This window comes from Ursus maritimus, unplaced genomic scaffold (assembly GCF_017311325.1).
Source record: "Ursus maritimus isolate PB19 unplaced genomic scaffold, ASM1731132v1 scaffold_27, whole genome shotgun sequence".
Lineage (NCBI taxonomy): Eukaryota > Metazoa > Chordata > Mammalia > Carnivora > Ursidae > Ursus > Ursus maritimus.
Window position 1 is genome coordinate 26,462,207 of NW_024425230.1, and position 13,432 is coordinate 26,475,638.

General features: G+C 45.0%; 1 protein-coding gene across 1 annotated transcript in view; it reads left to right on the top strand.

The window, feature by feature from the left end:
- The window catches only part of IREB2 (iron responsive element binding protein 2), a 42,464-nt gene that overhangs the window by 13,435 nt on the left and 15,597 nt on the right, over positions 1-13,432 (top strand). Inside the window, exons 3-9 of the mRNA XM_040642921.1 lie at positions 3,684-3,849; positions 4,992-5,129; positions 5,978-6,196; positions 8,589-8,658; positions 9,351-9,534; positions 10,305-10,444; positions 12,476-12,647. Of these exons, the coding sequence (XP_040498855.1) occupies positions 3,684-3,849; positions 4,992-5,129; positions 5,978-6,196; positions 8,589-8,658; positions 9,351-9,534; positions 10,305-10,444; positions 12,476-12,647 (1,089 nt within the window). The remainder of the gene's footprint in view (positions 1-3,683; positions 3,850-4,991; positions 5,130-5,977; positions 6,197-8,588; positions 8,659-9,350; positions 9,535-10,304; positions 10,445-12,475; positions 12,648-13,432) is intronic.

Sequence of the window (13,432 nt, forward strand, 5' to 3'; positions counted from 1 at the left end):
GCCCCATCGGAGACCGCGCTGTGCCTGCTGCGGCCAGTGGCCGGGACCCTGTGTCCCAGCCTGCGTGCTGTTCTGCTCTCCACTTCCCTCCCGTAGCGTCCCGGGAAGTGCAGTGTTGGAGGTCTTGCGGGAATGACTCATGGTTGCCCGTGGACAGAGATCTTTAGGTTGGAGATGATTTTCCCTTGGAATTCTGAAAGCCTTGTTCCGTGGTCTCTTAGCTTCTCGCCCTGGCTGTCCTGCATCCCAGTCTTTGCCTCCGGTTGCCTCTCCACCCTGTAGGCGCAGTCATCCATGCGCTGTTGGCCAAAATCTTCTGAGTTGTGCTTCTCTCTCTCTTTGTTCCTGTGGGTTTATGACTTTATTTCTTACACTCTTATCTTAGTGGGTTTCAAAAGTGAATGGACATCATTGTTGGAGTTTGCCATATTTTATTAGAAATCTGAGTAAATGCTTTCTGTGAAGATCTTTAAACAAAAAATATTCCTGACATTGTTTTTCCAGAACAGTTAGCTACATAGAAAACTGGTCTGTGCATTTGCTTCTGTGATAATGTTTCCCTCCTTATTATTTCCAAGTGTTCTATCAAAAAATCTCTCCCCTATAGTTCCCCTTGGTTTGGAGGACTTTGTTGTGTTTCTCATTGAGGTAGGATGGAAACTCATATGTGTTTGTGGGTTTTACGAGTACTGGGTACTCACATGTCCGTTAGGCGGCTGTCGCTCCTGTTCCAGGCGAGAACACGAATCAGCTTGAGTTCATCCCTCAAGGTCAGACCTGTAGTAAATGGCAAATACAGGCATTCAGTGCAGTGTTTCTGGTTATGTAGTCCTTCATCTCCTCACTTACGACTTCCTTCATCTTTAACCTGTGTCAGTTAACACTTCAACCCTTAAAGTAGGGACAGAATCACAGCCCACTATGGATTTGTCAGCCAGTTATGAACATGTGCTGACCTTTTGTTTAAACTATTTCCCCATTTCCATAACCAGCAGACATCTCTGACGTGTGAAAGGACTTTAAAAAACAATGCTCTCAGTGCATTTATTATACCTAAGAAAGTTAACAGGAACCCCTTCCTTTCTCTGATCTGGAACCCGGTCCATACGCAGATTTCCCTGTTGTCTCTGCCATGTTGACACACCACGTTCGGTTATTCCATCTTGTCCGTCCCTGTCAGTCTGTCATGCCCGTCCTCACTCCTTTCTCCGTGCCATTGTGGTGTTGAGGCAGCTGTGTGTGTCACTCTGGTTGCTCCTTCGCAGGTCCCCTTCCTGCCGCGCTGCCTCTGTGTTTGCTGACGACGGAGGTGGGGGCTGGCTGTGCGGTTGCGTCAGCTGTATGGACGGACACGTGTCTGTGGGCGAGAATCCTGGTGCTTGGGCTTGGAGCTTCTGTTTCCTCAGAGGCAGACGACGTCTCTCCTGTCCGCCATCTGGCGATGCTGGCGGCTGTATTGATGCTCGTGGGCTCCGTCCGTCCCGAATATTCCGGCGCGGTCCAGGGCCTTTTTCGTCAGGCGCTGCACGTGGGAGATGTTTGGGGTGAGGTCCTCCCCCTTCTGTGTTTATTAGCTTCCGTTCTTCTGTGAGGAGGAACCTGGTCTTCACTGACTATTTGGTTCCTTGAAATGAAGAAGGACAAGATTAATGACTGATTTTCCCCCCTTTGTGAGTTTTCAGGGTCACGAGTTGCTCCAGGAACTTGCATGGCCATTGATGAAGGGTGTTTGAAAGAGTCTTTATGAACTAAGGGCTGTTTTTGTGTTTGTCACATTTCAGCGAATTCGATGCTCACGCTGACCGATCGGCGCTCCCTTCGGTTTCTGACACAGGGTGTCCTGGGCCTGTTTCAGCGTGTCCTCCCCAGACGTGGGAGGAACTCGCCGTTTTCTTGCTAGTGGGAGAATTGGATTTGGCAGAACCGTGGGCCGAGAGGCCGGGGGCCTTACCGGTGGATTGTCATTCTTTGGGGCATTTTCACTGAACAGAGCGGGAAACACATATTTTTTAGAAAGAGAAAAATAGAGAAAAATAAATTATGAGTTTGTACATATTCCAATTGAGATGAAAGTTTTTTCTTTAAGTTGGCTATTCTGATTTTATATTTCTTTATCATTACTCTTAAAAATTCTAGTTTCCAGCCGTAGTTACACAAGTGCTTTTGCCTTCCTCTTGTCACGTGTATGACAACTTCCAAGCTGCGCTGTCTGTACTAATACCTGAACGTAGTTTGTTTTCTTTGTGGATCTTTTTGTCCTTTTTACATATCCTGCTAGGGAAATACAGCCGAAATGTCGTAGGAATAGGTAGTGACTTTTCCGGGTGTCCTTTTATTGTTCTTTCTGGGGGAAAGTGTATGTTATTTTTATTTATATTTAAACAATTTTTTTAAATATTTAGTAATATTTACTAGTATTTACTAGTAATATTTACTAGTAACTAAAAATATTTAGTAATATTTTTAAGTATATAATATAAAGTTAAAAATTTTTATATTTGTCATACAGTAATGTGTATTCTTACACCTTTTTTAATGCTTTTTCTTACTGAAATAGTAGGGTGCTGTAAACATTGTCTTGCGCTACGTTTTCTCGGAATGGTACATTCTGGAGATCACTCCTTATCAACATGCAGACATCTTTGTCCCTTTAGACAACTGTATAGTGCTCTGCTATGTGGGCTGCCCGGAGTCATGCAGCTGGCCCCCACACTGACACAGTCCTACATCTGGTGTGAGACTGGAGTATAATTGAAAACTTGAGGGTATTGGAGTCTGTGTCTGTACTTAAACGAGGACTCCAGGGTCAGTGACGATTAGCAGGAAATGATTTGACTCATGTAGGCATCCTGATTTACTTTTATTTTTTATTTTATTTTATTTTTTTTTAAAGATTTTATTTATTTATTCGACAGAGATAGAGACAGCCAGCGAGAGAGGGAACACAAGCAGGGGGAGTGGGAGAGGAAGAAGCAGGCTCATAGCGGAGGAGCCTGATGTGGGGCCCGATCCCAGAACCCCGGGATCACGCCCTGAGCCAAAGGCAGACGCTTAACCGCTGTGCCACCCAGGTGCCCCTGATTTACTTTTAAACTAACCACTTTTTTTTTTTAAGAATTTTTATTTATTTATTTGACGGAGAGAGAGACAGCCAGCAAGAGAGGGAACACAAGCAGGGGGAGTAGGAGAGGAAGAAGCAGGCTCCCAGCAGAGGAGCCTGATGCGGGGCTCTATCCCAGAAACTGGGATCACGCCCTGAGCCAAAGGCAGATGCCTAACGACTGAGCCACCCAGGCGCCCCTAAACTAACCACTTTTGATGGAAATCTTTAAAATATATTACAGACTTCTCTACAGCTTAGGGATGTTTTCATTATTATATTTAATTCTGATTTTCTCTGTCTTCCCTCAATGTTACGTATTGGCCAGTCTCACATGCCCATTTCAGAAATGTGCAGGTCTTTCATGAAGGTTTAATCTCTGCTTTTGCAGCACCTTGGCTGACGTATGGGAAAGTCAGATTTGTAGTAAGCCTGGTATTCACGTAAACGGTGTTTTCCTTCATGTTTACTGAGACTGAGAAAACACGCATCACTGTCTTTATCTAACTTGTTGCTGCTGTGATCTCCTAGTATGTAGTTAAGACTGTTCCCTTACTAATAGTAGTAACTGTCTCTGACTCAGATGTTCTGCCTTACTCCATACGGGTCCTGTTGGAAGCTGCTGTGCGGAACTGTGATGGCTTTTTAATGAAAAAGGAAGATGTCATGAACATTTTAGACTGGAAAACCAAACAAAGCAATGTCGAAGTGCCCTTTTTCCCTGCCCGTGTTCTTCTTCAAGATTTTACGTGAGTGATATGCATTTCCTTCTTAAAATCCAGACTCCCTGATGGTTGGTTCTGTTTTTAATTCTGAAGATTAGTTTATAAATTTAAAGAATTATCCTTTCTAAACTAAAGCAATTCATTAAAAATGAGGTGCCTGTTTTTTGTACTCTTTATTGAAAATCTGCTTTTGCTGAACTCTTCCTGCTTGTCGTCCCCAGTTGGTGAGTGGGCTTCTCAGACTTAAACATGGAAACCTTATTGCCCAGCTGCTGTACCTGTCCCTCTCCACGTCTCTCCCATCACAGGAAAGGCCCGATTCCTCTCTTTCCTTCCTGCCTTACCCAGTCCGTCAGCAATTCTGTGGACTCTACCTTTGAGACGTGTCCTGAGCCCACGTATCTCTTACCATCCCGATCCTGGCGCCGGGCGCTCTCACCAGGACTACAGCTGTTAGTGTCTCTAGCCAGTACCCCTGCTTGCACACTTACGATCTGTGACTTAATTAAAAATGTTAACCAGGGTCCCATCGTGCCCCCGTACTCTGATGGACGTCCATCACACTTAGAATAAAATCCGAAGTCTGATCTGAGTCCCCAGGAATTCCCTATTGGAAGAGTTTGGAAGGAGCTGTTGGAGTTAGCTAGATAAATAAGAGCCTCCCCCTCACTTACCCCCCCAAATCTGGTTTGTATGCCGCTGTTCTTTGTACCCTGTGCGCACTAGCACGGTACTTAACGATACCGTTCTGTGGTCCTGGAAGCATATTCCCTGCAGAGTCCTGTGTGACCAGCCGGTGTCGCCGGTGTCTGGAAGCTCGTACATCTGGTTGAGGGCTCTGAGTCCTAAGAAGGCTCTGGGAGGGCGGGGAGTCTCATGAAATTTAAGACGGGGAAAGAATTCCATAGACAGTTCTCTGGAAATTTTCTTTTGTCTCTAAAAATCATCTCTCGTGTTATTTGTGGCACTCAAGTTCTCAGTAACTTTAATGCTAACTCTCATGTAACCAGGATATGTCGAACTTTGGGTAACAAGTATGTAATCTAATGCGAGTGCAAGCTAGAAAGGGGTACGTTTAGATATAAAAGTGAACAAGTGAATATTAATTATTTGAGCATATGAAAGTACAGTTCAGACCATAATTTCATCATTCTTTATTTTTTTAGTGGAATACCAGCAATGGTGGATTTTGCTGCTATGAGGGAGGCAGTGAAAATTCTTGGAGGTGACCCGAAGAAAGTCCACCCTGCCCGTCCGACAGATCTCACAGTTGACCACTCTTTACAGATCGACTTCAGTAAATGGTACGTGAGCACAGATATTTGTGAAGAGGGCTGCGTGGGTAGCCAGCAGCCAGCCCCCTGGTTAGAGGAAAGGGAGTAGAGACGGTTCGTGCCTGAGTGAAGGCTGCCACGTTTAGTGCACACTGATCTAGAAAAGAGCTGAAGTTTATGTACTGACGAATTTTTTTAACGGAGTCTGAATTTAAAATGGTATTTGCGTTTGTAGATTTCTGCTGCATTTTTGATAAAAATGTGAGCCTAGAACCTGCTTTGTGGATTGAATGTTTCATTATCCTTTGTTTTTTAACCTACTTGCCTTCGAGAGAATCTAGACAGGAGCCGTGAATGTCTTTCATTGGTGATTGAAATCACAGTGCTTAGTAAAACTCTGTTTTCCTCGCACTGAAATACATGTCTTCTATTTAAAAGGTCCCTGTGACCAGGGTCAGACCAGAGAAGACCTAATTCTCTTGTAGATGGTCTGTCGCACGGGCGAAGGGGACTGTTCCGGCCCGCGAGCGCTCTTGTCCTCTAGGTTAGCGTTGCGGCTCTGCTGCTTTTAATTGTTAACATGGCAGGAAACCCACATGGGTGCTGCTAAAGGTCATTTCGATTGTCATAGAAGTACATGAAAATGATTTTCTTGGACACGTAGAGTTGTGTTTTCATCTCCATAAATTTAAGTGACCTATTTCTGGGTTCTTTTGTAATTTGAGATTCGCCGTTGAAACCTGAGTTAGATGCTGTATTAATGTTTGAACAACATTTACGTAGTTGCAGATAACATTGCCAAGGGTGTTCTTTTTGAAAAGCTAAATTTCTGTCACTTTGTGAGTGGTCTTATTCTGTTTCCTTTTTTGGAATGCTAGTGCAATACAGAATGCCCCAAACCCTGGAGGTGGCGACGTGCAGAAAGCAGGAAAGCTCTCTCCACTCAGAGCGCAGCCCAAGAAGCTGCCCTGCAGAGGCCAGACCACCTGCCGAGGATCGTGCGATTCTGGAGAGCCGGGCCGAAACTCAGGAAAATTTTCTTCGCAGATTGAGAACACGCCCATTCTCTGTCCTTTTCATTTGCAACCAGTGCCTGAGTATGGGATTTTTTAAAAAAATACTGATCAGTGCTTGGTTATTTTTCCGTTATGGAAATCCCGTTTGCTCCTCTTTCCCTCCTGGTTCCTATGGTGCGGCCTTCCCCTCCTGTCCCGAACGAAGCCAGTTAAGATGGTAGTCTCTAAGTCCCGTTATCGATTTCTGTTCTGTAGGAAGAAAACCTTTCTCAAGATTTTTCTATAAACATGTTTAATTTTGTGACTAATGTAGGCAGAAAAATAGGATCTCATCTTAAGCTCTGAATTTTTTATTTTAGTGAATCTGTACCATTCACATGTTCTTCATTCGTTCACATTGCTTTTGTGAATTCTCTACAGTTTTAGCTTTTCCCTCCTACTAGATTTCTTGTTTTTTCCAATTGCATGAAGAGCTTGATGTTAAGAATATTATAATGATAAAAAACCCTTTTAGGTAAGCAGTTGCCTGTATGGTGCTATGGGAAGCAGTGAACCTGCCCAGGAAAGAATTCTGGTCTTATGAGTAGGTAAAATTTCCTAATAGGTAATTTCTCCAAAAAAAATTTTTTTTGAATTTTTGTATGCTATAAAGTTTCCAAAGTGTGTTATTTTTAAGAGTTGTTTACCCCATTGTCATTAGACTGTCAAAAATTTTTTAAATTTAGTAAGAAAATGACATACTTTTTCAAATTAAAAAAAATAATACATTTAAGATTTAGAGTAGCTAAGAATAACATCGACACGTATCTTGTCCTAAGTGCTACATGACACATTAATTTGTGTGTCCCTGAACTGGTTCTTTCAGATTCTCTGTAGTTGTACAATTGGGGGCTCAGTATTTCCGAGGCCTCTGGTCACAGTGACCTCACGCACTCTTCCTATCTGGGAATTCAGTATAAACTGTAGGTTCCTCGCCATCAGGTTATGACCGTTTTATGTAAGCAGTCCTTGTTCCTGCTCCCTGGTTGTCCCGCTCGTTAGGTGCGTGTTGATGTCTGAGATGAGCAACCCTTCTTACACAGAAATGAACTTCCTGAAAAGGGACACTTACTGATTCAAACATCGTTGATTTTTTTTTTTTTTTTGGTTGCCTTTTTATAACTGGCAGAGTGTGAAGATGATATATTTTTAATTAAAAATACAATCTGGTGTAACATTTCCCCTCAGTTTTGACTCCGAATTACAAAGGATTTGGTTGGGTTGGACTGTAGTCTCTGGCTGTTGGAAAACAGTGGCTCTCCGTCTGTGCCGCGGAGCCTTGGTGCAGCCCAGTTACAGGCCCAGACAGGGAATGGACGGGTAGGAAGTGGGCACTGGAAATCGCTGCCTAACTTGAAGTTGGGTTCTGAGCTCACAAGCGAGGGGCGCTTTGTAGCCGTACACGCTGTGGGACGTGCAGTCATCGGACTGGCTCCCTGAGTCCTGCGGAAAATATCATCAAGATGTGCTGAGGCTTCAAGGGATCTCTCAGCAATGAATTAGTCAAGTAATCTTTGTGGTTTTTAAAAAAGTTGACAAGGGAACATCTGTAATTGTCTGGACCCTGGAGGACACACATAATTTAAGTTGTATTGATAGCCTAGTTAACACTTGATCACCAGCTGGCAGGAAACAGCCTAAAACTGCTAGAAATCGTTTTTTCTTTTCTTTTTTTTTAAAGATTGTATTTATTTATTTGAGAGAGAGCACAAGCAGGATGAGGGGCAGAGGGAGAAGCAGACTCCCCGCTGAGCAGGGAGCCTACACGGGACTTGATCCCGGGACTCGGGGACCCTGACCTGAGCCGATGGCAGACGTTTAACCAACTGAGCCCCCCAGGCACCCCTAGAAATCATTTTTTAAATGTCCGTTAGATAAAAATAGCTTCCTGAAAGTGGCAGTGTTTACTGCTTGGACGTGGATTGTTTTTACCTCTTCGTTTAAATGATGCACGTAAAATATGTTTATAATCCATATAAAATAAACTGCCACTTACACAAAAAACAGAGCTTTCCGTTTTGGGTGAGATGAATGCAAGCGTTTCTGCGCAAAGCTGTGTACGCGCGAGGTGGCCCCGTCCGCACACGCCCTCGGAGCTGCAGCCGCCGGGGGAGGGAGTGCGCGTGCGCCGACGACTTGGCTGCCGCCCCCTCCCTTGCGGGGGGACTCCCGCCGGGGTTGCGTGTTGTGGAGCGCTGCTCGCTCGGGCCCGTGTGTCCGTTGGGTTTGGGGGGGGGGGAGCCCTGGAAATAGCTGCCGCGCGCTATTTAAAGCAGAGCTGCTTGTTGAAAGAAAACAGCCGATTCTGAGAAGTCTAGTAAATTGCTGTTCCAAGAATTTTTAAAACGTGTTTGTGCATAAGAACGAATGCTTAGAAACAAGGCAAGGCTTTTGTGTGATACATGCATTTAATGCCGGCTCTTCTTCCTTTTAGACCTGAAACAGTGTTAAAAAACCAAGAAGTAGAATTTGGCAGAAATCGGGAGAGGCTTCAGTTTTTCAAGGTACACTGATTTAGGGGGCATTTTTTATTGAAATTCATGAAATATTGATAAGTATGATTTTTATATCCTTTAAATTAGTAGGGGTTTTTTTGTTTTTTTTTTTAAGATTTTATTTTATTTGGCAGAGCGCATGGGGAGGGGCAGAGGCAGAGGGAGAAGCAGACACCGCACTGAGCAGGGAGCCTGAGGTGGGACTTGATCCCAGGACCCTGAGATCATGACCTGAGCGGAAGGCAGACATTTAACCAACTGAGCCACGCAGGCATCCCTAAATTAGTTTTTCAATGCATTGTGGCAATAGAACCTTTTCTTCCTTCAGAAAAAAATCTTGTTGGAAACCCCAGTGTAGAAAACAGGATGAAACCAAGTGGCTGTAATTTGAGGTTGCAGGAAGGCCTTGTGCTTGGCCACCCCCACCCCCCGCTTCCTGTGTGAGTCCTTGGGGCACTGTTGAAAACTACCATTTATCTGAACTAGTAGAACATTTCTCTTTGACTTAATTTTGCTTTAATAATCTGCAAAATGAATATGTTTAGAGTTAGTATCTCTGTATTTGTCCTCATGTGTCTACTGTAAACATCAACCATTTGAATGTCGGTAAAATATTTTTAGTGTCAGTATTTACTTGTATTTTGATTGTGAGCACAAATTGATACACTAACACTTGGATTTTTTAAACTTAAACATGACAGTGGAGTTCAAGAGTTTTTAAGAACGTGGCTGTAATCCCTCCTGGAACTGGAATGGCTCATCAAGTCAACCTAGAGTATTTGTCGAGAGTGGTGTTTGAGGAAGACGACCTCCTCTTCCCAGACAGTGTGGTTGGCACAGACTCGCACATAACCATGGTGAACGGCTTGGGGATTCTGGGGTGGGGTAAGTAAACCACTCAGTATATTTAATTTGCGGGGGACGTGGTGTCAGAAACATTGTAAAGGAGTGTAGGTAGCGGTCTCTATAGGCTCTTTGAGGCGGTTTCCTCATCCGCAGTAGCGGCGACAGGACGACTCTGGACCCGAGCGTGTGTGGACAGTGTGCCCCACGCAGCGCTGCCGTCATGGAGCGATCACCAGGGACGCTGTGGTTACTCCCTGGTTCCAGTCCTACGGGACTTCTGGCCTTCTTTAGGACTCTAGATTCCTTTGTGTTTTATGCAAGGCCCTTTACAACCTGCTGCCTCCGGCCGTTCACACACACACGTCTTAAAGACAAGTCGTGGACTCCCCCAAGTGAGCTGTGCGTGTGTACCTCCCGGCTTGGCCTGGGCTCTCCCCTCTAGCAGGATAGGCTTAGTCTCTCGCAGGGCGTTAGACTTGCTGACTCGTCCTGACCGCTGGACTGCGCTTGCTGAGGCTCATGGGCTCTGGCTTCAGGCTCTATCTCGAGCTTCAGTACGGTGTTCAGCATGATAAATACTGGACGTTGACTGCATTTCCTACGAAGGTAGACACCAGTCTGTTTCAGCCATGTGAGTGAGTCATTCTTTGGCAGAGATTGGGTCCACATCCACGTAGTAGGGCAATGTGGCGGCTCTGAGCTGCTTCGTGAGTAGGACGCGCTCATGGGGCACTCAGACAGCAGATGTACGCAGAGAACTTACATAATCTTCAGGTGCGCTGTGCTGACCGTCTGTCTTACCGCTTTAGGCGTTGGAGGCATTGAAACCGAAGCAGTGATGCTGGGTCTGCCAGTTTCTCTTACTCTACCGGAGGTGGTTGGATGTGAGTTGACCGGCTCATCAAACCCTTTTGTCACGTCCATAGATGTCGTGCTTGGCATTACAAAGGTAATTGTGCCAACCGCATGGTGTAGCGGACATTTCGTGCAGGGGTCCCGTGAGGGCAGGGTTGGGTTCTGCACTGCCCCTGCCGTGCCCTGGCCTTCTTGGCTGTGGCCTCGTGGTGACCAGCACAGGAGCAGCTGCAGACACAGAGCCCTTCCTTGGTGCCAGTGGGTACAGGAACGCTTGCTGTTTGCTTGACTCTTGCCTCCTTCGTTCCTCATTACAAGTCCGGAAGAGCACTGCTGTGACCATCCCCATTTCATTTCTGAGAAAACAGAGACGCCGTCAGGTTGAATGACTTGGGAGAGGGTCACTGCACTGAGCAGTGAGTGCTGGAACAGGACGCATCCAGGCTCCTAACTGTTACGGTCTCACTTGTTGACCGCGTGGATTAGAGAATCCTGTTTAGGAAAAGTATGTGTATTTCTTTAATACCTAACTGAATCATTTGCCCTTTAGAAACGATTTCTGTCCTGGAGAATATGGACTATGGAAGTGCGCCAGTGTAAAGATTGTCTGTTAGCTGTTTTAACACTTTTAAAGGATTATAGAAAACCTTAACCTGAATTTTTAAAATACTGGGTGCATGCCTATAATACGTGTACTCTAGAATTTCCTAGTGAATGGTAATTTGTAAGTCTCCATCCTGAGCTTCTGGTTTTCAGTAACTTTAATGATTAAGTCCCTTTGTTAAATAAATGAGTGTGGGTAATATCCCACGTACAACGCCAGTTTGGATCCTGGAGCCTCCACTTTTCTGGTTAGATGATTGGTCTGAAGGCTTTCAAGAGTCTCTGCAGGGGAAGAAAGGGTCCAGCCGCGCTGTCGACGTTTAGCGTGGAGCCTTCTTCCCTAATTGAAAACATGCTGACACCTTGTAGAGGTCGTTGACTCGGTGCACGCATGGAACCGAAAGATAAGACGTTAAACTGAAGATTGCAGGATTGTTCCTAAGAGAGAAGGAGGATCTCAGTATGCTTTTAGAGAAATCTCTACTTTCCTTTGGGTAACCTGAGAAGTAATGCCACTTTTTAGACCCCTCTGGCTATATATTTTTGTAACAAGATTACGTGTCTATTTTTAAATTTTGGCGTGTTGGTACAAAATTAAATCTATCACGTATGTTTACATTTATTAAATATTTTCTCTGCTGAGGTGCTGTTGTATTCATGACCTTTATAGGATTAATCCCATATCATTTTTCAAAGTGTGTATTGTGGCGCCATGAATTTGTTGAAACAGCCTTTAGCTTAGTGTATCTTAACGTGTGCTGCTCTGACCCTCAGAACTACAACCGTGAACATGAAAACACGTCTTAGCCTTCTATACGAGAGTGGATTAAAGGGCCCCTCGCACCTCTGCACTGTTAGGGCTGAATATTATTCTTGGGTCGAAGGTGGTCTCATTCCAAGTTACCTCCCTCGGCGTCTCCTGCCCCAGTCTGAGGCCGTGGTGTAGTTAGACGAGCCGCTGGCGTGGTTACTTGGTAATAACTCGGAAATGTGACTTTACAAGGACGTGTGAAATCCTGTCAAAATGAAATTTACCAATAATGAACGATGCTGTAAATATGTGGACAGGGTTGGAATTCGAAGAATCTTTGTAGCCAGAACATATTTTTTTATTTAAATACACAGTTTGATCAGCAGGGTAGTATTCCATTAAATCTAAGATGCCATCAGTGGTTAGCACTGTTTTGTGTCCTCTAAGAAAGAGGAAGGGCTGCCGGCTAACACACGCACTGTTGGGTCGGAGGTCTGCCTCGATGTCAGAGACATTCGCCTGCAGATCTAGCCATTTTCAGCTCTTAAGCCCTTTCTGCCCTGCCAGACGGTGATATTGGGCCGGCCTTCTGTGGACTGTTTATCTTAAAATATCTGCAGACCCAGAGTGAGTTGACGTTTGATAAGAACAACAGAGAACCTTTTTCATCCGCTGTCACTGGTAGGGGTAAAAGTCAGCTTTTGTGCTTTTCAGAGAATCCATGCCAATCTTACTAATTGTGTGTGCCTTTCTGTGTGTCTCTTTGTATAGCACCTCAGGCAAGTAGGAGTGGCTGGAAAGTTTGTTGAGTTTTTTGGAAGTGGAGTTTCACAGTTATCTATAGTGGATCGGACCACAATAGCAAACATGTGTCCAGAATATGGTGCTATCCTCAGCTTTTTCCCTGTTGACAATGTGACATTAAAACATTTAGAACATACAGGTAAGAAGATGAAAGATCATTAGGATAAATGTGTTACCCGTCCAGTGTGTCTGTCTAAGTATTTCCTAATAACTACTTTGTGCATGGTGTTTAATATTCAGGAAATGATCTTATTCTGAAATAGTGGCTTTCAAGTAAACTGCCTCGGACGTCGTTAAAGAATGTTGTGCCCTCAGAACGTAGTCCCTCCCGTGTGACCCATTCACAGTGAGTTAGAGGGATGAGTCCAGCTGCCGGTCTCGGCCTCACTTCTTCCAGGACGGGTGGCTGCCGACCCTTCTTAGCGGTCAGAGCTGCGGTTTGATGGGAGGCAGGCCTGTGCACACTCACATTCTCTCAGCTGTCCCCCACCAGGAGTAGAGGAGTCAGCAGACGGAAGAGTCTGGGGACCTGTGCTCCGTCTAAAGAGTAACACGATTTTGCAAAAAGCAGCGTAGGGTTACAGTTTCCACATCTTTTTTGTAGCCTGATTAACGGGAGGTTGGACCCTCTTGTATTGACAACTTTTAGCGTAGAAAGTACCTGTGAGACCAGCATGTGCTCCTGCGACCTCCCTCCTGCCACCCACTTCCCTTCTGTGAGACCGTTGCTGAACTACTGGTCTCTGATCATAAGTACATTTGGGGGACAGGGTCTCGTATCTTTCATTCGGGGGCACATTTTATAAGTTAATAGGCCAGATGGCAAGATGGACAGGTGGTCATTTGGAACGTTGGAGGGAACGGTTCTTATCAAGTGCAGAGCTTTCTCTAAAGGGTATTGGGTTGGTAGAACATTTAGAGAGA